The sequence below is a fragment of the Electrona antarctica genome (genome assembly GCF_951216825.1).
Source record: "Electrona antarctica genome assembly, chromosome: 24".
NCBI classification, from domain to species: domain Eukaryota; kingdom Metazoa; phylum Chordata; class Actinopteri; order Myctophiformes; family Myctophidae; genus Electrona; species Electrona antarctica.
In genome coordinates this window covers 19,533,162-19,560,634 of record NC_136803.1, presented here as the reverse complement: position 1 = coordinate 19,560,634, position 27,473 = coordinate 19,533,162, and the positions used below count along the sequence as shown (strand labels likewise).

At 45.8% G+C, this 27,473-nt stretch overlaps 1 protein-coding gene across 1 annotated transcript in view; it reads left to right on the top strand.

The window, feature by feature from the left end:
* Positions 1–27,073, top strand: part of aox5 (aldehyde oxidase 5) — a 40,666-nt gene extending 13,593 nt beyond the window's left edge. Inside the window, exons 9-35 of the mRNA XM_079495844.1 lie at positions 458–476; positions 970–1,059; positions 1,991–2,142; positions 2,982–3,075; positions 3,484–3,593; positions 5,269–5,453; positions 8,347–8,509; positions 10,241–10,330; positions 10,480–10,649; positions 10,831–10,957; positions 11,055–11,177; positions 12,802–12,898; positions 13,398–13,519; positions 15,015–15,148; positions 15,758–15,845; positions 15,946–16,032; positions 16,551–16,742; positions 17,639–17,869; positions 18,034–18,129; positions 18,319–18,447; positions 19,013–19,087; positions 20,803–20,855; positions 21,203–21,317; positions 21,749–21,814; positions 22,276–22,464; positions 24,376–24,543; positions 24,982–27,073. Coding sequence (XP_079351970.1) covers positions 458–476; positions 970–1,059; positions 1,991–2,142; positions 2,982–3,075; positions 3,484–3,593; positions 5,269–5,453; positions 8,347–8,509; positions 10,241–10,330; positions 10,480–10,649; positions 10,831–10,957; positions 11,055–11,177; positions 12,802–12,898; positions 13,398–13,519; positions 15,015–15,148; positions 15,758–15,845; positions 15,946–16,032; positions 16,551–16,742; positions 17,639–17,869; positions 18,034–18,129; positions 18,319–18,447; positions 19,013–19,087; positions 20,803–20,855; positions 21,203–21,317; positions 21,749–21,814; positions 22,276–22,464; positions 24,376–24,543; positions 24,982–25,035 — 3,219 coding nt within the window. The 3' untranslated portion in view covers positions 25,036–27,073. The remainder of the gene's footprint in view (positions 1–457; positions 477–969; positions 1,060–1,990; positions 2,143–2,981; positions 3,076–3,483; positions 3,594–5,268; positions 5,454–8,346; positions 8,510–10,240; positions 10,331–10,479; positions 10,650–10,830; positions 10,958–11,054; positions 11,178–12,801; positions 12,899–13,397; positions 13,520–15,014; positions 15,149–15,757; positions 15,846–15,945; positions 16,033–16,550; positions 16,743–17,638; positions 17,870–18,033; positions 18,130–18,318; positions 18,448–19,012; positions 19,088–20,802; positions 20,856–21,202; positions 21,318–21,748; positions 21,815–22,275; positions 22,465–24,375; positions 24,544–24,981) is intronic.
* Positions 27,074–27,473: the final 400 nt, after the last annotated feature.

Genomic DNA, 27,473 nt, shown 5'->3' with positions numbered 1-27,473 from the left:
AATGTAAATGATAAAAAAGTAACTACAAAACAAAGTCAACAAAGTCAATCAGAATCAAGCATTCAACCAAGCCGTGTAATTCAAAACACTAAGACTAAAAACTAAGAACAGGGCACTAGAGACAGAGAATTAATGACATTCAATAGTAGCAAAGTCAGCAAAGTGCATTAGTGTGCAAAGAGGCAAGAATAAAGTGCTATCTTCTGTTCAGCCGCTGAATAGCAGCCGGGACAAAGGATAGTTTGAACCGATTAGTCTTTGTAGTGGGCACCCTCAGCCGACGACCTGAGGGTAACAGTTCAAACTCAGACCGAAGTGGGTATTCCGAGACCTCCAAGAGGGAGGAGGCTCTCTTGAACATCTGCCTCTTGTAAAGGTTTATGATTTGGGCTTGGGTTCTCCCAGAAATCTTACTGGCCACTTTGACATGGTTGCTAAGCCTGTTCTTGTTCGCCAGGGTCAGATTACCGTACCAGGTAACCATACAAAACATGAGAACAGATTCAATATATAATGTAGTTTATATGTTGTATATATACAGTCGATGAAGTTAATGTATGCATGTAGATGATGGAGAAGCTGTTCATGGAGTTCCACGGAGACCGAGTGAGGCTCATCTCTCCAGTTGAAATGCCTCACCTGCTGCGGCTGAAAGCTCAACACCCGCACGCACCCCTGGTGGTGGGGAACACTACTACAGGTGATTGATTGATTGATTGATTGATTGATTGATTGATTGATTGATTGATTGATTCTGTATTCACTTTGTAGAATGGATACAGTTCAAAAGAAAGTACAGGAAAAGCACTAAGACTTGTTTGCATCAGGGTTCTCCACTTTCAAGTCATCAGAACATTTAAAGTCTGTCTGTCTGTCTGTCTGTCTGTCTGTCTGTCTGTCTGTCTGTCTGTCTGTCTGTCTGTCTGTCTGTCTGTCTGTCTGTCTGTCTGTCTGTCTGTCTGTCTGTAGGTCCACAGATGTTAAAAGGAGAGCATCACGACGTGATCATTTATGCTGGAAGAATCTCTGAGCTACGCACTCTGACCTGGACCAACACTGGTTGGTTTCCTGTCTGTCTGTCTTAGTTGAGGAGCATAAAGGGATATTTCACGCTAATTTGTCTAAAAGCGCCACATTTTGCACAGATGTAGCCCAGAGCAATGAGGGCATGCTCTAATGATTTAGCTAGGGGCGCCCGAGCCGGCGACCTTCGGGGTCGCCACAGCGGCTAAATCCATATGATATGGCCACCATTGACGAGACGACCTATATAAGGCAGAATTTTCTACATTTCATTATGCTTCAAGTAGCATGTTACGTGTCAAACTATGTTATTTTTTCATGATTCTGAATCCATTCCAAGCATTAGTTTAGCCCAAAGAGTGTTTTTCGTGCAGCAAAACTAATGCTTGGAATGGATTCAGAATCATGAATAACCCCTAGTTTGACATGTTCTCATCAGGTCCTACACTACGTAAAGCATCATTCAAATGTGAAATATTTGCCTTATAGGCCTATAGGTTTTCAATGGTACCCCAACGTTCAACCCCTGCCCTGAATTTACCATGATGCACAATTTATATATTAATACATTTTTTATATGTTATCCGGATGACCCTAAGGATCATAAAAAAACCTTGAACGATTACTATTGCAATTTATTTTGAGTCACCCCCTACCTTTTACGCAGAGCCTCACTGCTGACTAGCCTACGAAGGCTGACTCCAGCTCTGATACTTGAGTAAAGAGTACCCTCTAGTGGTGAAATAATGTATCACACCATACAGTGCACTCTTCGGTTGCCTTCCAAGATACACTCTAAATGAATTAGCCCGTCATCTATTAACCACTCAAGATTTAAATTAATTCCTCTATTAAACACCCAAAAAAGACGATAAAGTTTTCTTTAACCTTTATCGTTATCTTTGTATTATGCAACATCACTGCGACCATCCCTCGTGTGTGTGTGTGTGTGTGCGTGCGTGTGCAGGTGTGAGCGTGGGAGCGGCGTGCACGTTGAGTCAGCTGAAGGAGGAGATGGAAAGAGTCGTGACGGAGGAACCAGAGGAGAAAACCAGAGGATTCACAGCCCTGCTGAACACCCTGAACACCCTGGCCTCAACGCAGATACGTAACATGGCTGTATGTCTGTTTATTGTAACCCTGAACACCCTGGCCTCAACGCAGATACGTAACATGGCTGTATGTCTGTTTATTGTAACCCTGAACACCCTGGCCTCAACGCAGATACGTAACATGGCTGTATGTCTGTTTATTGTAACCCTGAACACCCTGGCCTCAACGCAGATACGCAACATGGCTGTATGTCTGTTTATTGTAAGGGTAGAAGGCCCATTTCCTGTAGATACATGTATATACATGTGAGAATTTTGTCCGGTTGAAGACCAAGCGAGCTGCAGCATTTTGGATCAATTGGAGAGGCTGGGCGGGAACCCCTTTTGGTGTTTTAAAAATTATGTTATAATTTAGCTATTGAAAAATAGCAGATATACAAGCTCATAGCGCGCCACCGAGTGGCACGCTACGAGCTTGTAGGTCTGCTATTTTTGAAAAATCGTGAAAATATTTATTTCAGAAAACTGGAGGATTTAGAAGATTTTTTATAAAGTTCGAGGTCAGGCCTAAATGGGTTAAGTGTAGGTGCCGGTGCCGGTAGGCCAGTAAGGATGGAGTTACTTCATCAGGTCAGTATGTACATACTGTAGTGTATATACTGACCTGAGGAAGATCCATTAAGATCGAAATGTTGTCTTCCTTTCAATAAAGTATTCCTTTACCTAATGAATGCTTTACCTAAAGAATGCTTTACCTAAAGAATGCTTCCATGATTTCCTTGATTGGCCCTGCACCCACTGTCGAGGTGCGTGTAAACAGCTATGCAAAGAAAAGAATGTAAACGGATGAGCCACAGGGCAAAGCTATACATGCTGTGCCCGTAAACTGTATTTTTCCATCCACAGACGGTTGGAGGGAACATCATCAGTGCCAATCCCAAGTACGACCTGAGCAGTATTCTAGCAGCGCTGCGCTGTACACTGAACGTAGCTTCTACAGGTACAAGAACCACCTCAGATACTTGACACTTAAACTGACACGAAATTACCGGTATTATATATTGGTTAATTCCAACGTCTGGCATTTCACTTGACTTCATTCTGTAGAGTAGGGGGCGCCCGCTGGCCAAGTGGTCCAAGTGCATGCCACATATATAGGCTTTGGCCTGACAGCGTGTCGCGTGTTTGAGTCCTATTCATGACGACCTTTGCTGCATGTTTCTCCCATTCTCTCTCTCCCTATTTCCTGTCATTCTTCACTTTTATCTATCAATTAAGGCCAAAAGCATTTAATTTAATCCTATGTGGTAGTTTTATCTATGTATATCTGGCATTTCATTCCATTCTATAGAGTAGTCTATTATATTTTGTCAAAATGCTTTCAAACGCTCCACATCATTCTGTGCAGACGGACTGAGGACCCTCCCGCTGAACGAGGAGTTCTACGTCGACTTTGGTAAAACGGTTATGAGATCAGACGAGGTCCTGATGTCCGTTCACATCCCATACACTACCGCTGTGAGTACGGCAGACCTCAGATCAGATATTGTACACATATACGCCATTGGTTCCCAGACTTTTCAGGTTGTCACACCCCTGTCTCAGGTCACTGTATGTGACCATTTACATACACATCAAAGATGGCAAGGCAACGCAGTTGGGCAGAGTTTTAACAAGGTTTACTTTCCCCAAGTGAAAAAAAAGTGCAGAATGTGGCAATACAAGACCAACAATCTCCTCAGAGACTGACAGCTTCTCCTCGACCAGCAGCATACGGCATAATCACTGAAAGTGCCGTTCCCCTCAGCTATTATACCCCCCCTATAATCCTCCCTGTCTACAGACAGGAGTTGATTTGGCCCAATAGGCCCAATTCGTTTTCAGCTGTGCTATTTGGTGAGAGCTGATTCTGAGGCTTCGTACACACATAAAGAACAACTGTGCTGTGCTCTGCCTGTGTTTCATGGCCGCCCCAATGCTTTTCCAATGGAAGTCACGTGGTTTGACCAAACACTTGTGTTTGATTGCCCCCCCTCCCCCCATCACACACAACTGTTTGGTCAAACCACGTGACTTCCATTGGAAAAGCATTGAGGCGGCCATAAAGCATGGACAGCACAGAGCATGTTCGTCTGATATGTGTGTACGAAGCCTGACTTGTTTGCTAATTAAAAACCTTAAAGTTTATAGTTTGTCGTTTTTGTTTGTCCATACCCTACCTAACAAGTGAGCACTATTGATTGGTATGTATATTGAGCAAACATAGACAGACAGTGATAATGTTGGGTCATACTGTCACACAGTTTGAGATGCAAAAGAATAATTAGGCGTTTGGGGTGCATGTGTTTGGTCCGACTAGTCATTGGTCTGAAAAACGACAACCCACCTCAAACCCTAACCTAACCATAACCGCAAGCACGGGAGCAGGCGCTAGTCCGAGGTGCGGACGCATGTCGAACCAATGCTCCGTCGGACCATAGTATGCCTCCCAGGCGTTTGCCCGGGATGTAAATAAAAAGCTCATGTCTGAGGTTTGTTGGGAATGCCTCTCGCTTCTGAAAAAATAAATAAAAAATGCGCGTGTGAGTGTGTACTGTGTAGGGATGGAGCTCGTTAATATTTATTTATAATGAGCACCTTATCGATCAGGCTTATCGTTATCGAGCCGGGTTCTTAGCAAGCCCACTATTGAGCATTTTCTATTAATTTGTGGTAAGACGGGAGACGACAATACATTCTGAACAGAACCAGTATCTTTTACTAGGGGCCTTCAAATACAGTACTTTTCTAACAAAGGAAAGGCAATTGACCGTTTTACTTTTGGAAAATAATATTGAAGAAACTGTTCACTGGTTAATGTTAGTACCGTCACTTTAGTAATTTTGTTTATCTGGGCAGCGCCAGTCGGCAGGTATCAATACACTTTTAGACCGACGTGTCTATTGTTCTATGTTATTTCTTGATCGCCTCTTGAATGTTTAAACATGACGTCATGGGCCGCTATGCTCGATAATAGGCTTGATAAGCCCAAATCTTATTGATAACGGGTACTCAATAAGCTTGTTATCGGGTTTTATCAGGTTTCAAGCTCCATCCCTGCGTGTGTGTGTGTGTGTGTGTGTGTGTGTGCGTGTTGTGTGCGCGTGCGTGTGTGTGTGTGTGCACGTGTGCGTGCGTGGGTGCTTCCGTACAGTGGGAGTTTGTGTGGTCGTTCCGTCAGGCTCAGAGGAGAGAGCTGTCCTTCTCCTACGTGAACTCAGGCATGGTGGTGAGGATCAGAGAAGACACTGACGAGGTGGAACATCTGAACATCTACTACGGAGGAACGGGAGCCACGCTGCTCAGAGCGACCAGCACGTGTCACACTCTGCAAGGACGGTACGTCTAGGACGGTGCATGGTTCCCAAACGTTGTCATGTCAGGTTCTAGCAGTGATTTTCAACCATTTTTATTTCAAGGACCCATTTCTATCTCTGAGACCCCAATTTATATTGTAAAATCAAAGTTTATTTAACTGAGAGTGTACACATGTTTGTACATTTGTACACTCTCAGAGTTACAGACCATTTGGTTTCTAACTATCATTTAGCTGGGTCCCCGGACCCCACTTTGGTTTCTATTTCTAACTATCATTTAGCTGGGTCCCCGGACCCCACTTTGGTTTCTATTTCTAACTATCATTTAGCTGGGTGCCCGGACCCCACTTTGGTTTCTATTTCTAACTATCATTTAGCTGGGTCCCCGGACCCCACTTTGGTTTCTATTTCTAACTATCATTTAGCTGGGTCCCCGGACCCCACTTTGGTTTCGATTTCTAACTATCATTTAGCTGGGTCCCCGGACCCCACTTTGGTTTCTATTTCTAACTATCATTTAGCTGGGTCCCCACTCCCCGGACCCCACTTTGGTTTCTATTTCTAACTATCATTTAGCTGGGTCCCCGGACCCCACTTTGGTTTCTATTTCTAACTATCATTTAGCTGGGTCCCCACTCCCCGGACCCCACTTTGGTTTCTATTTCTAACTATCATTTAGCTGGGTCCCCGGACCCCACTTTGGTTTCTATTTCTAACTATCATTTAGCTGGGTCCCCGGACCCCACTTTGGTTTCTATTTCTAACTATCATTTAGCTGGGTCCCCGGACCCCACTTTGGTTTCTATTTCTAACTATCATTTAGCTGGGTCCCCGGACCCCACTTTGGTTTCTATTTCTAACTATCATTTAGCTGGGTCCCCGGACCCCACTTTGGTTTCTATTTCTAACTATCATTTAGCTGGGTCCCCGGACCCCACTTTGGTTTCTATTTCTAACTATCATTTAGCTGGGTCCCCGGACCCCACTTTGGTTTCTATTTCTAACTATCATTTAGCTGGGTCTGGGTCCCCGGACCCCACTTTGGTTTCTATTTCTAACTATCATTTAGCTGGGTCCCCGGACCCCACTTTGGTTTCTATTTCTAACTATCATTTAGCTGGGTCCCCGGACCCCACTTTGGTTTCTATTTCTAACTATCATTTAGCTGGGTCCCCACTCCCCGGACCCCACTTTGGTTTCTATTTCTAACTATCATTTAGCTGGGTCCCCGGACCCCACTTTGGTTTCTATTTCTAACTATCATTTAGCTGGGTCCCCGGACCCCACTTTGGTTTCTATTTCTAACTATCATTTAGCTGGGTCCCCGGACCCCACTTTGGTTTCTATTTCTAACTATCATTTAGCTGGGTCCCCGGACCCCACTTTGGTTTCTATTTCTAACTATCATTTAGCTGGGTCCCCGGACCCCACTTTGGTTTCTATTTCTAACTATCATTTAGCTGGGTCCCCGGACCCCACTTTGGTTTCTATTTCTAACTATCATTTAGCTGGGTCCCCACTCCCCGGACCCCACTTTGGTTTCTATTTCTAACTATCATTTAGCTGGGTCCCCGGACCCCACTTTGGTTTCTATTTCTAACTATCATTTAGCTGGGTCCCCGGACCCCACTTTGGTTTCTATTTCTAACTATCATTTAGCTGGGTCCCCGGACCCCACTTTGGTTTCTATTTCTAACTATCATTTAGCTGGGTCTCCGGACCCCACTTTGGTTTCTATTTCTAACTATCATTTAGCTGGGTCCCCGGACCCCACTTTGGTTTCTATTTCTAACTATCATTTAGCTGGGTCCCCGGACCCCACTTTGGTTTCTATTTCTAACTATCATTTAGCTGGGTCCCAGGACCCCACTTTGGTTTCTATTTCTAACTATCATTTAGCTGGGTCCCCGGACCCCACTTTGGTTTCTATTTCTAACTATCATTTAGCTGGGTCCCCGGACCCCACTTTGGTTTCTATTTCTAACTATCATTTAGCTGGGTCCCCGGACCCCACTTTGGTTTCTATTTCTAACTATCATTTAGCTGGGTCCCCGGACCCCACTTTGGTTTCTATTTCTAACTATCATTTAGCTGGGTCCCCACTCCCCGGACCCCACTTTGGTTTCTATTTCTAACTATCATTTAGCTGGGTCCCCGGACCCCACTTTGGTTTCTATTTCTAACTATCATTTAGCTGGGTCCCCGGACCACACTTTGGTTTCTATTTCTAACTATCATTTAGCTGTTGGGTCCCCGGACCCCACTTTGGTTTCTATTTCTAACTATCATTTAGCTGGGTCTCCGGACCCCACTTTGGTTTCTATTTCTAACTATCATTTAGCTGGGTCCCCGGACCACACTTTGGTTTCTATTTCTAACTATCATTTAGCTGGGTCCCAGGACCCCACTTTGGTTTCTATTTCTAACTATCATTTAGCTGTTGGGTCCCCGGACCCCACTTTGGTTTCTATTTCTAACTATCATTTAGCTGGGTCCCCGGACCACACTTTGGTTTCTATTTCTAACTATCATTTAGCTGTTGGGTCCCCGGACCCCACTTTGGGAACCACTGGTCTAGGAACTTAGGGTTGTCCCGATCCGACCACGTGATCGGAAATCGTGAGTGATCACGTCGTTTCTAAATGACCGGAATCGGACCGGGAGCAACAAAACTCTGTTCACTTCATGGGGCCAGTCCAATGGCGGCACTTCTACATTGACTTCTAACGGCGAATAGTGACACCGGAAGTTTACGGAATGCATTGGAGTCTATATGGGCTCGCGCGAGTACATGAACCACGTGACCAAGCTGTTTTCTGCCCCCTCAATGTCGCAAGTTAACTCTGTCTATATACTTCTATGGCTCTGCGCGAGACTATCCAGTACCTAACATGCACACGTGGCTCATTCTGCAGGCGCTGGGGGGAGGAGCTCCTGGCTGAGGGGTGTGGCCTCCTCCAGCTGGATGTGCGTGTTTCTCCCGCGGTGCACGGAGGCAGAGCGGAGTACCGTCAGACCCTGGTCCTCTGCTTCTTCTACAAGCTCTACCTCCACGTGCTGCTGCAGCTCACAGACAGGGTGTGTGTGTGTGTGTGTGTGTGTGTGTGTGTGTGTGTGTGTGTGTGTGTGTGTGTGTGTGTGTGTGTGTGTGTGTGTGTGTGTGTGTGTGTGTGTGTGTGTGTGTGTGTGTGTGTGTGTGTGTGTGTGTGTGTGTGTGTGTGTGTGGCCTGGCATGGCATGGCTACACACAGACTAATACCACTGCGCAGGGAATTTATTTTCCATTTGTCTGGTTTCCAGGCTATATAGTGTGTGTGACCATTTTAGAAGTGGCATGTACATTCGACCACATAGTCTGGAAGAGGCATTCCGTAACGAGGCACTTAAGTACCAACGTCTTAAGGATGCTATTGTACAGCTTGGTTACAAATTTAAACTGCTTGTGTTCATATTTGGAAGCCTCTGTAATGTCCATAAATCAGTTGTGAGAGGCCTGCGGATTGCAGGAATGCCCAAGCCAAGAGCTAGTAGTAATGCATTGGAAAAACTCTGTTCAGTATCTGCGATAATAAAGTACCACAGACGAAAAACAGACGAAAAACAAGTCCAAATTTCATTCGGACCCCTCCACGAAAAGGCCTCATTGTCCTGACCCCTTATCTATCATTTATACATTATGGATAAATAGTGTGGACTAAGGGCCGATTCATACTCCTATTTTACCGCTGTTTCGGCGCTATAGTGCCGAAATGATTTCGGCTCGTCAGAAATTTTCAGTAGCACCGAAGAGCCGACTTTAGGACGGTAGCCGCCCCCCCCGAACCTCAAATGACGTCACATTGTAGGCTCTACAGAGCCGAACCGACTTTTATTCGGCTCTAAAATAGGAGTATGAATCGCGCCTTAGACTGTTTTTCGTCTGTGGCATTCATTGGCAGTCGCCATATATGGAGGAGGCAATGCTTACTGTCCTTGTGATTCTGTCTGTATCTTGAAGCCCACGCACACGCACACACATCTGTTTGTTACTTTATGCTTTTGAGTACCATTTTGAGAAATAGTTTGAATGACTATATCCGGGATTAAAACGGTCTAGCTTGTGTCATATAATAGGCTATATTCTGGACTAGCTAAGTGCACTTAGTTCAAACCACCTAGCTGGGCCCAAAGAGTACAACACTTTATAATTCCAACGTATGACTGGATCACATTTGGATTTCGGGTGTTAAAGATATTATTTTGGTGCCATTTTTTTTTGTTTTGAACTTCCAAATCCGATCCACTCGTGTAGGCATTAAACGTGTTGAACTCCTGGGCTCCTGGATATAACACAGTTTATATAATCGTTTAGATAATCGCATAAATCAGTGCAATTGAACACCCTTTACATCTGTGTGTTGTTTAAAAAATATTGAACCAATGGAAAGTAGTAATAAGTGCTTTGGACAAAACCTCTTAACTCCATTGGACCCTCAAAATGTCTGCTAAAGCAACTAACTCCACCACCTCTCCCCCTCTCATGGAAGTAATTGACAATATATAAAGTTACAACACCAACTTTGATGAGGCAGTATTGCTTTGTTTTAAAAATATAAGGTTTTCTTAATTTCCTGAAAAATGTATATTTTTCATTTCCTGAAAAATGTATATTTTTCATTTCCTGAAAAATGTATATTTTTTATTTCCTGAAAAATGTATATTTTTCATTTCCTGAAAAATGAACTTTTTGGAGTTATGAGGTTTCCTCCCGACAGCAGAGACATGGTTTATGATGTGGGTTGTGTGGGGGGGGGTGGTCTGTTCCAACAGAATGTGTCAGTGAACAGAGTTCCTCCAGAGTTCCTCAGCGCTCTGACACCCTTTAAGAATGAAGTTCCACACGGTCACCACACTTACCAGGTTAGTAACTGCATGAGGGCGATTCTACAAATGCCTTTTAAATCCTGACAGTTTACCCATGTTTCTGTGTCGTTCTCAAACGTTTTCATGTCAAGGACCTCCAAAAAAATATGTAATTGGCCGCCGACCCCCATCTGAAAATTTGTCAGGTGGTCCCAGACTCCCAGTCCTCCAGTGACCCGGTGGGCCGTCCCAGCATGCATCAGGCTGCCCTCCAGCAGGCCACGGGTGAGGCCTGTTACTATGACGACCTGCCACAGGTCAAAGGTGAACTGTTTGTCGTCATGGTGACCAGCACCAGGGCCCACGCCAAGATCAGGTGAGTGTTAAACTCAACATGTCGGTGTTTTATTTGATATCAGGTCAACTCTCGATTCAGTGTCAGTGCTTCTTTTCACTAATTACGTCGCTAGGGGGATCTGGAAAGTAGCTAAAAATAGAGACAAATCCGCTAAATTGGCAACAGTTTCATTGACCAATTGGAACATTGCATGTTTCAGCGCCATTGACCAATCGGAAGCTCTGCTGATGCCTGGCGTGGTGGACTTCCTGTCGGCCGCAGACGTTCCAGGATCCAACCGGAGACTCTGGTTCAGCGACACCGAGGAGCTGTTCGCTGAGGAGGAGGCACGCACGCACGCACGCACCCACACGCGCACGGCGCCGCACGCACACACGCACGCCAGGTGGTGTATTGATGTGTAATGTGATGTGTGTCCACCAGGTGGTGTGCGTGGGTCAGATCATTGGAGCAGTGGTGGCGGAGAGCAGAGAACAGGCTCGCAGAGCAGCGCAGAGCGTCCGTGTGACCTACAGCGACCTACTGCCTGTGTTCTACACTATAGAGGTACAAATTACACCCTAATTACACCCTACTGCCTGTGTTCTACACTATAGAGGTACAAATTACACCCTAATTACACCCTACTGCCTGTGTTCTACACTATAGAGGTACAAATTACACCCTAATTACACCCTACTGCCTGTGTTCTACACTATAGAGGTACAAATTACACCCTAATTACACCCTACTGCCTGTGTTCTACACTATAGAGGTACAAATTACACCCTACAGGAACCTACTGCCTGTTCTACACTATAGAGGTACAGATTACACCCTAATTACACCCTACTGCCTGTATTATACACTATAGAGGTACAAATTACACCCCTACAGGGACCTGCTGCCTGTATTCTACACTATATCATCAGACATCAGTCATTCTTAGTATAGTAGTAGTAGTAGTAGTAGTAGTAGTTACAGTAGTATATTACATTTAAGTAGTGTATTTGTCATCCAGGAAGCCATCAGACACCAGTCATTCTTTGTAGTAATAGTAGTAGTAGTAGCAGTGATGTCATGGTGGTTTTCTTTCCGGTACCACGGAACGTCACGTGCATGTGTGTGCATGTGCGCATCGCGGCATGCATGCACACAGAACAGCTGCATAGCCTAAGCCTATTGTTCAATACTGTAGGCCTATGAGAGTTTTAGACACACAAACACAGTTAGTTAGTTAGTTGCTGCGAGAGTGAGGTCTAGACAACACCAACTCGGGATTCCTGGATCACTGCCCTCCACAATTTCCTATCCAACTATCAGGTTCTTGAGCTCTCTAGTGTTGTCAGCCAAGCTGTCGCGCCGCAGCACGTCTACTCTATATAGGTGGTACGCTTCTTTCCCCTCCTGGCTCCTGACATCTTTACTGCACACTATAGCGAAACTAAAAAGTTTGCTTTGGACGAATGAATCTGTTCTTTGATGGAGGAGGAGGCATTCTTCCTGTGGTCAGAACACCACACAGCAGCAGTACAGCCTACTGGAGCCATATACTGCTGTAAGTGTGCATGCTTGCTTATCGTATAGGCTATGTGCGCTCTAGGTATAAACAGTTAAAGCTGTTGTTATGCAAAGTAGCATCCATTTGAATTCCGCACGGTACTTGACACTGTGTGAAAATAGGGTGGAGGGCGCCAGTAAACCTAGACCACGGGGTACTGCGTCTTGGAGAGTCTGGTGACGCGATTGATTGATTGATTGATTGATTGATTGATTGATTGATTGAAATATGTATTAACAGTTTGCAGAATTACAGTACATTTCAAGCACAAGTCAATACAAAGACTGTTAACTGTGAGTGGATGACCCAATAAAGCATTACACTTGTTTACAAGAGGGTCCCTTGTTCAATTCATCAAAACATTTAGAGATGTACAAATATACACTTCTATATAGCCAAAGAACAGAAAAGGAATTCATCATAAAAGGTTGGTTAGATGCGTCTTCTCTTGAATCTAGGGGGACGCGATCTAGCATGCACGCATGTGCACCGTTCCGCTCCGTCCCTGCGTGTGCACGTCAAAGAATTACTGGTACCACGGCGTGGTAGGCCTACTGCGTTCTACGAGCATGAGACCACTGAGTAGTAGTAGTAGTAGTAGTATTTCATTTTGATGTATTTCTCCTCCAGGAAGCCATCAGTCATCAGTCATTCTTTGAGCCTCAGAGGACTCTCCAGAGAGGAGATGTAGACACAGCGTTCCTCACAGCTCAACACGTCCTGGAAGGTAACTTCGAACTGTTCAACACAAGCTCGATAACCGATACCCGAAAAAAATCTGCTAATAATCTTATTGAGTACCGGTTATCATTCATCAGCTTATCAAGCCTGTTATCGAGCATAGCAGCCCATGACATCATGTTTAAACAATCAAGACACGAGGCGATCAAGAAATAAATGTAATCATCCATGCTGGCACAAACATGTCGGTGTAAATGTGTATTGATACCTGCCAACCTGAACCAGCGCTTTCCGGGTAAACAATATTACGCTTCTAAAGTGACGGTACACATATTAACCAGTTAATACTTTCTTTAATATTATTTTATTGGTAAAAAGGTCAGTTGCCTTCTGTTCTGTATTTGAAAGATACATAGAACATTTCTGTGTGTGTGTGTGTGTGTGTGTGTGTGTGTGTGTGTGTGTGTGTGTGTGTGTGTGTGTGTGTGTGTGTGTGTGTGTGTGTGTGTGTGTGTGTGTGTGTGTGTGTGTGTGTGTGCGCGCAGGTCAGATGTACATGGGAGGTCAGGAACATTTCTACATGGAGACTCAGGGACTGATCGCTGTTCCAGGAGAGAACGGAGAGATGGACGTGTTCGTAGCCAGCCAGCATGCTGCCTTTACACAGGTTATTATTATTATTATTACACCAGGGGACAGGGGTGCCCAAAAGGTAGATTGCGATCTACCAGCAGATCACAAAGGCTGTGTGCAGGTAGCCTGGGTAAACCCCTCCCCCCTCGCCAGATTTGCATTCTCCTGGCAGAATTAAATGTTGTCCAGCAGGGGGAGTGGGTTTACCCAGGCTAGTGTGCAGGTAGACCACCCTACAAAATATATAATTTAAAATAAAATAAAAACGTGTTTTAGCATCTGCCACTTGAATTAAGGTGACCTGATTGATTGACCCACAATGCAATACTTTGTTTTCAAGAGTGTTGCACTCAATCACCACCAGTAATGTAAAGGGGTAATGCAAGGGGACACCCCACCCTAGCCCCATTCCTCTTCATCATGTCCTGGACTATGCACTCAGGAAGGCCATCTTGGCTTCACTCTAACACCAAGGAGGTCGAGACGACACCCCAAAGTATAGTCCTGACAGACCAGGACTATGCGGACGACATCGGCCTGCTCACCGACAACGTGGAACAAGCACAGGAACTCCTGAACAGAGTGGAGTTAGTGTGCCAAGTTTGGCCTTAGGCTAAATGCCAAGAAAATTGAGGTTATCAGTATCACCTATAACAGGTTACCTGGGCTCATGGGTCAACTCAACCGAGCAAGACCTGAAAGTGAGGAAGGCACTTGCATGGAGGGCCCTGAATGGCATGGTATGGAAATCCAACCTCCCCCATCAAACCAAACTCGGCTTCTTCTACGCAACGGTGGAGTCTGTTCTTTTATTCGGCAGTGAATGCTGGACCCTGAAGCCACCCTTGCAGAAGTCTCTTGACGGGTGCTACACCAGAATGTTGCATGCAGTACTTTAACATCAGTGGCTCAGGGGTAGAGTGGCCGGATGACACTGAACCCCTAATTGCTTCTGATGTGCTGGTTGGTGCCTTGCATGGTTTCCGCCGCCATCAGTGTATGAATGTGTGTGTGCATGGGTGAATGTAATGGACAATCTATGTAAAGCACCTTGGATAAAAGGCGCTATATAAATGCACCATTCACCATTTACCTCTGTATGATGGAATGTCAAGAGTAAGCCAGACAATAGCAGCCAGAATGAGACTAGCATGGGATACTGCTCTAGGTCATCCTCAGACAGACCTGGAGAGACCAGTATATAGTTAATATAATACATATTATATAGTTACATCAAAATAAGTGAGGGGCGCTCTTATCATCGTACATCATCATGAATCATCTCACATACTGGCCAATCAGAATGCCTGTTGCCACAAATTTACGTCATATTTGGCGGACATTTGACCTAATTTCTCCTTTCATTGTCGCAAATATGAGACGTGCAGTGACAAGATGACGTAAATTTTCTCTTCATTGTTCAATGGCATTTAACCTTTGTGTTGTGGACATTTTGTGGGGACAAAAGCTTCCATGTTTCCCCCTCTATTTACCATTCCAAGTGCGTTCATCTTCTTCTTGGTCTCCAGGAGCTGGTGGCCGGCGCCCTGGGAGTGTCGTCCAACAAGGTCACTTGTCACGTCAAGAGGCTGGGCGGAGGGTTCGGGGGGAAGGTGATGAAGATCGCCTCCCTGTCGGCCATCACCGCTGTCGCTGCCGCCAAGTAAGATGTCTGTCTGTCTGTCTGTCTGTCTGTCTGTCTGTCTGTCTGTCTGTCTGTCTGTCTGTCTGTCTGTCTGTCTGTCTGTCTGTCTGTCTGTCTGTCTGTCTGTCTGTCTGTCTGTCCGTCCGTCCGTCCGTCCGTCCGTCCGTCCGTCCGTCCGTCCGTCCGTCCGTCCGTCCGTCCGTCCGTCCGTCCGTCCGTCCGTCCGTCCAAGTATAAGAAGGTGAATGTTGTACTGTCAATGGTCGAGTCTTGAAAGCGCGCAGAATCCACCCATAAGTAAGATGGGTGGGCCACATGCACATCATCAGAGCATGGTTGTGTAATTCTGTCTTGGAATGGTAAATGGTGCATTTATAGAGCCTTTATCCAAGGCGCTTTACAACGCACAATACACCATTTAAAAAATTTCAATGTTTGTCGAATATTTTTAGTTTTGCAAATTATATGGGGGGCCACTTGAAATATCCTCACGGTCCACCATCGGGCCCCGGCCCACATAGGTCGGGAATCGTTGGTGCACACTGCACATGGAACATTTCTTTGTGTTTTGCATATGAATGTTACAGTATATGTAGTTATTAATTGGTATAAATCTTGTGCATGTAGGGCTGGCAGGGCAGTGCGTTGCTGTCTGCAGAGAGGAGAGGACATGCTGATCACCAGCGGAAGACACCCCTTCCTTGGGAAGTACAAGGTACAGTACGCAGTCACTCTTTAGTTGCAACGTTACATTCCTACACTGTCAGAAGACATGTCCTGCTGACTGTCCCGTGGTTCACGGTTCTGGTTTCCAGGTGGGATACAACGACGACGGAACCATCGTGGCGGCAGACATGACTTACTACAGCAATGGAGGATGCACCCTGGACGAGTCCTCCTTTGTAAGAACATCTCACGTACACACGTCACACTAATGTTCAGTCAGATATACTCGAGCGGCTTCATGCTTTGCTCAAGGGCACATACATACCTGTATACTCGAGGTTAATATGCTGCATTGCTATGTGGGTGTATTCAGTGTTTGCAAGACCCTAACCCATTAAATGCACACTTGTATTCTCATTCTATAATAAATATTGGTTAAATCTATTTGTAGGTTATCTGACTGAATTAACTATTATGACAACTGTCTAACAATACACACTTGACATTATTAGCAATAGACAGACAGACAGACGGACAGGATGAAAACTGTCGGTGAGCTAAACTATATATTTACTGAGAGTGCTATCAAACCACAATAACAATACAACCTAGCCAGGCAGCGAATACAGTCAGGAAATTGTACAACCAACAGAGTCCTGCTTTCAGTTTTTACAGTTTTACGTGTAACAGTGTTTCCACATGATGTTATGTTTTACGTATACGTAGTGATGTGAGTGCCTGTGTGGTGTTGCAGATCATGGAGAAGGCCTTGCTGCACATGGACAACGGCTATAAGATCCCCAACCTGCGAGGCCACGGGGTGGTCTGCAGGACCCACCTGCCCTCCTACACGGCCTTCCGGGGGTTCGGGGGACCCCAGGGTGCCGCCATCATCGAGAGCGCCGTGCACGAGGTGGCCGCGCGCTGTGGGCTCCCAGCGGAGAAGGTACTGTGCGTCACACAGTGTTTGTTTGTTTCATGGAAATCCACCGTAAACATGTTTATGAGCTACTTTCTGTCAAGAAATTCCATGCAGGTGATTATTTTTGTGTCAGAGTTTGGAAGTGCTCATTTTTAATAACACGGCGTCGTGCTGCCTCCTGCTTTATGTGCAATTTAGAAACCGATGGTACTCAGGACGGTTGAGTGATTTCCAACCAGCGCTTCCAAACTCCAACGCTCCATCCATGCTGCTCAATGTTTTGACACTCATTATAGAGGAGAGGATGGGGGGGTGTTCAGGTGGAAAAGTGATGTATGTGCAATTTAGCCTGGCTAGTAAGCCAGACCGAATCAGCCGTTGGCAAAAAAAAAATGGCCTGCCGGCGGATTACGGTCTGGAGAGGCTCAATTGTACGCCCATTTCCTACACCAGAGAACTGGTGTGGCCAATCGGGACACGGTATGCAATATGGGCGGGCTTTGGTACAGTGACGTTCAATGCTTGAGACCTTTGACTGACAGTAGCTCTGACCAATTGCGTCAAAGAGAAAATGTTTGAACCCGCCCCCCGGGAAACAAGATCCATACACAGCATCTCCAGACTCAAATACCACACGACAGTGTGATTTGAGTCTGGCTTATTAGCCAGGCTATGTGCAATTGTGCATATACTCTATAGCAGCGGTCCCCAAACCTTTTTGGCCGTGCACCACCTGCTGTTTGTGTTAAATAACACCATAAAACCGCCATATATCATTTTCATGTCATGCACCCCCTAAAGGCCGTTTGTGCACCACAGTGCTCTATAGCAAAATTAGACGAACAGCTGTGAGCTTAAAGGTCTCCTATTTTCATTTTTTTTTATGACAATATGATTATTGTTTATTCTTCTTCTTCTAGGTGAGAGAGGTGAACATGTACAGTGAGGAGGTCTCCTACACCCACCACCGGCAGCTGTTCAGCCCCAGAGGGATGCAGCGCTGCTGGGCAGAGTGTCTGCAGAAGGCTGCCTACCAGCACAGACTGGAGTCCATCCAGGAGTTCAACCGGGCCAACCGCTGGAGGAAGAGGGGGATCTGTGCCATGCCGCTCAAGTTCGGCGTGGGATTCTCCAAGGGCTTCTACAACCAGGTCAGGACCTCCTAGTGTGATGTGATAATGTCCTCGATGCGATCCAACAGAGCGGCATTGGAGCAGAGTGTTGTTTTCGTCGACATATTAACAAATATAATAACACAGTGAACTATAGTGATAGCTTGCGATACAATTGTGACAGTGTTGGCTGTGTCCTCCAGGGGGCAGCGTTGGTGAACGTGTTTAAGGATGGCTCAGTGCTGTTGGCTCACGGAGGAACAGAGATGGGACAAGGAATAAACACCAAGGCTATACAGGTACACAATGTGCACACACACAGACAGACGCACGCACGCACGCACGCACGCACGCACGCACGCACGCACGCACGCACGCACGCACGCACGCACTCACGCACTACTATACACACTAACAGGTTCGTACAGATAGCATAGCAAGCAGTGTCGTGAAGGTTTTCGTGTCCTACATTATTCCTGTTTGTACAGATTGCCAGCAGAGTGCTGAAGGTGCCCATGTCCATCATCTCCATCAAGGAGACGTGTACAGGAACCATCCCCAACGCCACACCCTCTGCTGCCTCCTTCGGCACAGACTCTGTGGGCATGGCCGTCAAGGTAGCAAACATTATCCCTCTAGTCTAATATTATGCCTGAATTATACTGGCCATAAACCAAACACTGTATCACAAATACATAGTCAAGGAAACCTTCTCTGAACCAAACTTTTATTTAATTTAATTAGTATTTGATACGATAGAGCGTCGCGGTCCCGCCCCCTTTCATGACGACGCCAGGCCCAGGAAATAATTCCCAATGAATTTTTCCCATAGACATGAGGTCTATGAGGAAAAATGCATTAGGAATTATTTGCTGGGCCTGGCGTCGTCATGAAAGGGGGCGGGACCGCGACGCTCTACAGCACGGTGTAAACAAGTGTTTTTGAGGGGCACTAGCCCCTCCTATGTCCAGCTTTTGGTGTCTGTGTCTGTAAACACAAACATTGAAGCCAAACAGTGAGGACAGAAAAGTGAAGACGCAAACTGTGATTTGGCCGGAATGACATTTGTGATGATTTGATTGGTTGAACACGGAATGGGATGTATGATGATAAGAGCACCCACATCACACGCGTGTGCTGTTTTGTCTAAAAAGTATTTTGTGTAATCATGTTTTCCTAAAGGACGCCTGTGAGAAAATGATGAGACGTCTGGAGCCAGTGATGAAGAAACACCCAGAATGCACCTGGACCCAATGGGTAATATTTGTACCCACATGGGTACTGATTTATACAATTTACAATTTAGACATTAGGCCGACGCTCTTAAAACAGAGTGTAAGCAAGAACAAAAAGAATGGTAATGCATCAAATACATAAAATAGTCTCATCCAGGCTCTCGTCATCTCCCGCCTGGACTACTGCAACTCCCTCCTTGCTGGTGCTCCGGCATCTGCCATCAGACCTCTGGAGCTTGTTCAGAAAGCTGCGGCTCGTCTGGTGTTCAACCGCCCCAAGTTCTCCCACACAACCATCCTTCTCCGTTCTCTACACTGGCTCCCCGTAGCGGCTCGCATCCAGTTCAAAACCCTGGTGTTAGCCTATAGGGCAGTGAAAGGAACAGCTCCTTCCTACCTCCGGGCTATGGTCGATGCCTACACCCCTGCCCGACCACTTCGGTCTGCCACCTCGGGGCGACTGATTGCCTCGTCACTCAAGGGTCCTTCTGGCCGATCCACACGGTCACGACTCTTTTCTGTTCTGGCCCCACAGTGGTGGAATGAACTTCCCACTGATGTTAGGACAGCAGAGTCACTGCCCATATTTCGCCGCAGGTTGAAAACCCACCTCTTCAGGAAACACTACCCTTCCTCTCTGCCTGACCTACTTGTTGTTAACTAGTTGTACGAACGCTTGTTTTCTATTGTTGTATTGTTTATTGGATCTTGTTTAGTCGATACACTTAATTGTTTTAGCTCATGCTCATTTGATTTAGCTATTTTGTCTCATCTGTTTAAGGAAATAGGTAGCTGATATATTGCACTTTTACCTTAGCACTAGGTATACTCTTGGTTGCTTGTTTTTGCAGAAAATGCACTAAAGACTTCTGGTGATTAGTAGTTTTTGTTCCCTACCTATGTTGAATACACTTATTGTAAGTCGCTTTGGATAAAAGCGTCTGCTAAATGACTGTAATGTAATGTAATGTAATAGTCATCAAGAATCATACGTAAGCTAAGAACCTTACAGTGGAATATCTACAGTATATAATGACACTATACGTATACACTATATTAAAGCTGCACAATATCATATTATCGTATCGCTATCGATGTATGAACATGCACAAAATCAGTATCGCAAAAAGGCAACGGTGGTGATATGATATGTTATTATGCAGTTTTTTGAATAATGTTTAGGTTTCAATGTTGCAACACTTAAAATATAGAATATAACATTTTAACGGTAATATATCATATATCATATCGATATCGCAATATTTGACATACATGCCGAGATATGTCATTCTGTCCATATCACTATAGAGTGCTATATCTACATAAAATGCTGTCTAAATTACATAAGTTGAGCCTTTGCATATGCCTGTAAGGTCGTCAAGGAGGCTATAGGGCAAGTGCTACGCGCCAAGATGGAGTCTGAAGAGGTGGGTTTTCAGACTACTGCGGAAGATTGGGAGTGAGTGAGTCTGCCGTTCTGATTGCTATGTGAAGTGCATTCCATAGTTTTGGAGCCATGAAGGGAGAAGAGTTTGGGACGTGTGGATGTGGAGCGCTGTCCCGGCGTTTTTAGTGAATGTACTTCCAGCTTCCCTGCGTTGGCTGATCTGAGCGTGCGGGAGGGTTTGTAGGGTCCAGTCCGATCAGACTGGCAAGATCTGGGGGTGCCATGCCTTTGGTTGCTTTGAAGGCCAGCATCAGAGTTTTAAATATACTGTATATTGTCATCCTATATAGATCATTGAAGCGTACTACCAGAAGATCAGCCTTTCAGCAACTGGATTCTTCATGTACGTCTCTGTGTTCTATTCTATTTATGATCATTATAACGTTTACACTGTTTGAAATGGGGTTTGAAAAACTGAGTTTATATATTTTATTTTATATGGCACACCTATGCAATGTTGTAATGATTTACAGTTTACAGTCCAGTAAGTCCATCTGGGCTGGGCACCTTCGGTGCATGACACAGAAATAAATACATCTATCTAATCTGTCTACAGGCTAAGCATGTAAAGTGGTCTAAAAAAAAAAGTAACACCCTACAAATCGTGTGCGTGCATGTGTGCGTGCGTGCGTGCGTGCGTGCGTGCGTGCGTGCGACGTGCGTGTGTGTCCGTGTGTCCGTGCGTTCCAGGGGCCCCCCCACCAGTGTAGACTGGGAGAAGGGTGAAGGGGAGGCCTACTACTACTTCACCTTTGGGGCATGTTGTTCTGAAGTGGAGATCGACTGCCTGACGGGAGACCATAAAGTATACCTACAATACACACATTAAATACTGAATAAACACACATACAATGTATACTAGTGGTTCCAGGGGTCCTTGATGGAGTTCCATGGGGTCCCCAGCTAAATGATAGTTAGGAACAAAATGGTCCATTTGGTTCCATTTGTACACTCTCAGAGTTAAATTAACATTGATTTTACAATATAAATTTGTAAGACTAATGCATGTCAAACTGGGGGTCCTTAAATGGGTTGAGAATCACTGCGTAAAAGTCTTCTCTTATGGGGGGGGGGGGGGTCCCTGCATGGCATGTCTGTTCAAATGGGGGTCCGGGGGGCCAATTAGTGTCAATGTGGAGGTCCTTGACATGAAAAAGTTTGGGAACCACTGGTGTATACCATGTATCATAATAATCGTCTGTCTGTCTGTCTGTCTGTCTGTCTGTCTGTCTGCAGAACATCAGGACAGACATAGTGATGGATGTGGGCAAAAGCATCAACCCGGCTCTAGACGTCGGCCAGGTACAGTGCAGTGTTGTTTTCGTCGACTAAAACTAATAAGACGAAACATGTTCGTCGACTACCTTTTTTCCACTGCATGACGAAAACTAAATGGAAACTAAATGAAAACTAAGCTATATTGACTAAACTAAATATACTGACAATTTCGTCAATAAATACAAACTAGACTAAAATGTTAGGAAGGGACTAGTGGACAAGAGATCCAGTATAAATCATTTTACACTTGGTTGCATGCTGAAAATAGCAGATCTACAAGCTCACAACACGACGCGTTGTGAGCTTGTAGATCGGCTATGTTAGTCGACTGGTGTTTTTCATATACTACTGTCTCAAAATTGCTTGCTCTGGGTTGGACCTTTCTGACGGTTCTTTGCTCTACATGTAAAGTGTCTTGTTGTGATTTGACACCAACTTAAATAAAACTCAAAATTGAATTAAATTGAAATTGTGTCTCTATATAGATAGAAGGAGGTTTCGTCCAGGGTTTGGGCCTCTACACCATTGAGGAGCTGCAGTTTTCTCCAGAGGGCGTCCTCAGGACCAGAGGTCCGAGCCAGTACAAAGTCCCGGCGCTGTGCGACGTCCCCCCGCAGTTCAACGTCCATCTGCTCGCCGACGCCGAGAACCCCTACGCTGTCTACATGTCCAAGGTAGGGAGAACCCCAACGCTGTCTACATGTCCAAGGTAGGGAGAACCCCAACGCTGTCTACATGTCCAAGGTAGGGAGAACCCCTACGCTGTCTACATGTCCAAGGTAGGGAGAACCCCTACGCTGTCTACATGTCCAAGGTAGGGAGAACCCCTACGCTGTCTACATGTCCAAGGTAGGGAGAACCCCTACGCTGTCTACATGTCCAAGGTAGGGAGAACCCCAACGCTGTCTACATGTCCAAGGTAGGGAGAACCCCAACGCTGTCTACATGTCCAAGGTAGGGAGAACCCCAACGCTGTCTACATGTCCAAGGTAGGGAGAACCCCTACGCTGTCTACATGTCCAAGGTAGGGAGAACCCCTACGCTGTCTACATGTCCAAGGTAGGGAGAACCCCTACACTGTCTACATGTCCAAGGTAGGGAGAACCCCTACGCTGTCTACATGTCCAAGGTAGGGAGAACCCCTACTGTCTACATGTCCAAGGTAGGGAGAACCCCTACGCTGTCTACATGTCCAAGGTAGGGAGAACCCCAACGCTGTCTACATGTCCAAGGTAGGGAGAACCCCTACGCTGTCTACATGTCCAAGGTAGGGAGAACCCCTACGCTGTCTACATGTCCAAGGTAGGGAGAACCCCTACGCTGTCTACATGTCCAAGGTAGGGAGAACCCCTACGCTGTCTACATGTCCAAGGTAGGGAGAACCCTTACGCTGTCTACATGTCCAAGGTAGGGAGAACCCCTACGCTGTCTACATGTCCAAGGTAGGGAGAACCCCTACGCTGTCTACATGTCCAAGGTAGGGAGAACCCCTACGCTGTCTACATGTCCAAGGTAGGGAGAACCCCTACGCTGTCTACATGTCCAAGGTAGGTCTCTTGAAATTTAGTTTTAGTCACATTTTAGTCACCTGGAATGTTTTAGTGTTTAGTCTAGTTTTAGTTGACTAAATATCATAAGATTTTAGTCGACAAAATCTACAGTTGATTAAAATAGCCGATCTACAAGCTCACAATGCGTCGCAACCAAGTGTATAACTTCTGCTTTGCTTTCAGGGCGAGTTCCTGCAGCACCGCAGGCGTGCATTAATGACGTTAACACCCCGTCTCGTGTAATATTGCTTAATTAAACAGACCATAGGTGATGTTCTCCTCCAGGGTATCGGTGAACCTCCATTAAACAGACCATAGGTGATGTTCTCCTCCAGGGTAGTGGTAAACCTCCATTAAACAGACCATAGGTGATGTTTTCCTCCAGGGTAGTGGTGAACCTCCATTAAACAGACCATACGTGATGTTCTCCTCCAGGGTAGTGGTGAACCTCCATTAAACAGACCATAGGGGATGTTTTCCTCCAGGGTAGTGGTGAACCTCCATTAAACAGACCATAGGTGATGTTCTCCTCCAGGGTAGTGGTGAACCTCCATTAAACAGACCATAGGTGATGTTCTCCTCCAGGGTAGTGGTAAACCTCCATTAAACAGACCATACGTGATGTTTTCCTCCAGGGTAGTGGTGAACCTCCATTAAACAGACCATACGTGATGTTCTCCTCCAGGGTAGTGGTGAACCTCCATTAAACAGACCATACGTGATGTTCTCCTCCAGGGTAGTGGTGAACCTCCATTAAACAGACCATACGTGATGTTTTCCTCCAGGGTAGTGGTGAACCTCCATTAAACAGACCATACGTGATGTTCTCCTCCAGGGTAGTGGTGAACCTCCATTAAACAGACCATAGGTGATGTTCTCCTCCAGGGTATCGGTGAACCTCCATTAAACAGACCATAGGTGATGTTCTCCTCCAGGGTAGTGGTGAACCTCCATTAAACAGACCATACGTGATGTTTTCCTCCAGGGTAGTGGTGAACCTCCATTAAACAGATCATACGTGATGTCTCCCTCCAGGGTATCGGTGAACCTCCGGTGTCGTTCGGATGCACCGTCTTCTTCGCCATAAAGCAGGCCATCTCCGCAGCGCGTAGAGACGCCGGCGTGGAGGAGACCTTCGTGCTGAACTCCCCCGCTACGGCAGAACGGATACGCATGGCCTGCGAGGACCAGTTCACCCACATGGTACAACTAACTGCATTAATATTATATATATTAAACATATTGACCTGGCTTTGATCCACCGAGTAGTTAGCGCCCCGTCGCTATAGACAGTGTCTCCGCTCCATAGACGTCTGTGATAAGCGCGATCTTTGGCCACATCTTTCTTGGAATTGAGGCCAGCCTGCCGGCCTGGAAGGCCATTGGACTGCGCATTATGTACTAGTTCAAAGGATGTCATGTTGGAAAGACGAGTCTCTCTTCTTTCCAAAAAAACAAACATTGTAACCGTGTTCTTAGTGGCAGTTGTGAATGGCTTGTTTTCACCAAAAAAAAAGTTCAGCGTGTGTTATTTCATTAACAGTGATATTCCTCTTTCAATATATTTTATTGGTTTTTTTTACAGAATTATACATACACATTACAAAGATAATGTGTATTCCTGATGTTTCTTTCCATCAGGCGTCCTCCATGAAGCCATCAAGCTGCTGCACTCCGTGGAGCATCAATGTGTGATTCAACAAAAGACCACAACCGGCTGTAGCCAGATGATCCCAGAACCATGAGACCACAACCTGTAGCCAGATGATCCCAACAGACCCATGAGACCACAATCTGTAGCCAGATGATCCCTGACCCATGAGACCACAATCTGTAGCCAGATGATCCCAACAGACCCATGAGACCACAACCTGTAGCCAGATGATCCCTGACCCATGAGACCACAATCTGTAGCCAGATGATCCCAGAACCATGAGACCACAACCTGTAGCCAGATGATCCCAACAGACCCATGAGACCACAATCTGTAGCCAGATGATCCCAGAACCATGAGACCACAACCTGTAGCCAGATGATCCCAACAGACCCATGAGACCACAACCTGTAGCCAGATGATCCCAACAGGCCCATGAGACCACAACCTGTATCCAGATGATCCCTGACCCATGAGACCACAACCTGTAGCCAGATGATCCCAACAGGCCCATGAGACCACAACCTGTAGCCAGATGATCCCAGACCCATGAGACCACAATCTGCAGCCAGATGATCCCAGAACCATGAGACCACAATCTGTAGCCAGATGATCCCAGAACCATGAGACCACAACCTGTAGCCAGATGATCCCTGAACCATGAGCCAAATTCTAATACCTAAAATCACACTCGGTCACTCCAGCATGACGGTGTTACGGTGAAATTGGTGACCTGCTGAAATATGTGACAATCGTATAACGTCAGTGTCTGAACGTAGTTCAAACTAGCAGCATTTAGGCCACGTATTTAAAGACCTCCATGTAATTGTAAGTCCACAAGATGGTCACCTAGTTTTGGCAGGTCACCAACTTCACCGCACCACTGCCATGCTGGAGTGAACAAGTGTGAGTGAGCAAGTGGCAGAGATTTGGGGTATTGGAATTTGGCTAGAGAGAGAGAGAGAGAGAGTTATGTTAGTAGCATATAGTCTCCCATTGTAAGAATGAGGAAGTGCCGATGTTTGGAACTACAGCCCAAGACGGAAATAGCAAGACATGCCATCTCCGGTTGACCCTTCCCTTGTCTGCGTGAAGTGGGCGGACACCTTTTTTTTAGGTAGATGGGAATTCAGCAGTCTACTAGTGAAACTGTGCTTATACAACAACTTCCCTTTATATTTACTTAAATGGCCGGTTAAGACTGAGGTTATAAGGGTTAGGGTTAGATTCATGGTTGGGATTAGTATTTTGGCTCCTCCAATCGGGATGGTGGATCTTCCTAAATTAACCATAGCGTGGCGCTACTGCTAAAGCCAGTAGCGCCACACTCTCTTTCTCTCTCTGGGTCTGGATGGGATCATAGGTGGAGATATCTCCACCTATACCTCCATCTACCAATCATCTGGATACATTCAAATTGATTGTTTAGGATTGGATGAGCGGCAAAGGCAACCGGTCACAAAGCCACACCCACAGTATTTTTTGTTGTTGTTGTTTTGCTTTACCATGTTTACCATACCCACTGAATGACTCCGCCCAGTTGAGGAAGGACCGCCCTCTGTCCTTCATAATGTAGAACTAAGTTAACTATGTTTGGCCGCCAGGATTAATTAATTCATTTTGCTGTAATTCACGGCAGGATAAGCACTATATAAAAGACCAATTGCCGTACATCTACGGCAATGACAGGGAGCATGATACTATATTAATTGCCGTGGATCTACGGCAATTAAGTGTGTTCAAATCACATTGTTCACATTCCTGCAGTGCTGCATGGGCTCTGAATGTCACCGTGTTGGCCGACCAGGTGAGAAAGTCCATACAGGACTATACAGTTCAGCACCTCGGACAGCGCCACTGCCTCGTTTGGAGCCATGTTTGCCCAGCGTAAGGAGGGAGTCAAGCGGACGTGTGGAAGGCACGCGTTATGGTTTGAGGTATAGGTTGTCGGTCTGATGACAGTCGGACCAATAGTACCTGTACAGTTGGGTGCCACCGATATTGTCCCTTATCATTTGACCCATTTAGGCCTGACCTCAAAATTAAAAAAAATCCTTCTAAATCCTCCAGTTTTCTGAAATATATTTTCACGATTTTTCAAAAATAGCAGACCTACAAGCTCGTAGCGCGCCACTCGGTGGCGCGCTATGAGCTTGTAGATCTGCTATTTTTCAATAGCTAAATTATAACAATGTTTAAAACACCAAAAGGGGTTCCCGCCCAAAATGGGTTAACTGTCCTTTTGCGCAGATCACGCAAACCTCAGCAAAAAGAAAAGGACAATATCGATGGCCTCCAACTGTATGTCTAAACTAAAGCCTGTAGGAACTCTGCCTTGCACAGTGTACCATAGCTGGCTCTCTACAGAGAAGGAACTCACCCATCGTGCGCTACGCTGCGTTCTCCCCTGTGGCACATTTCTACATGTTTGATCACGTTACTTCACGTTTGTGGGTTTTCTCTAATTGTTTTTAGGCAA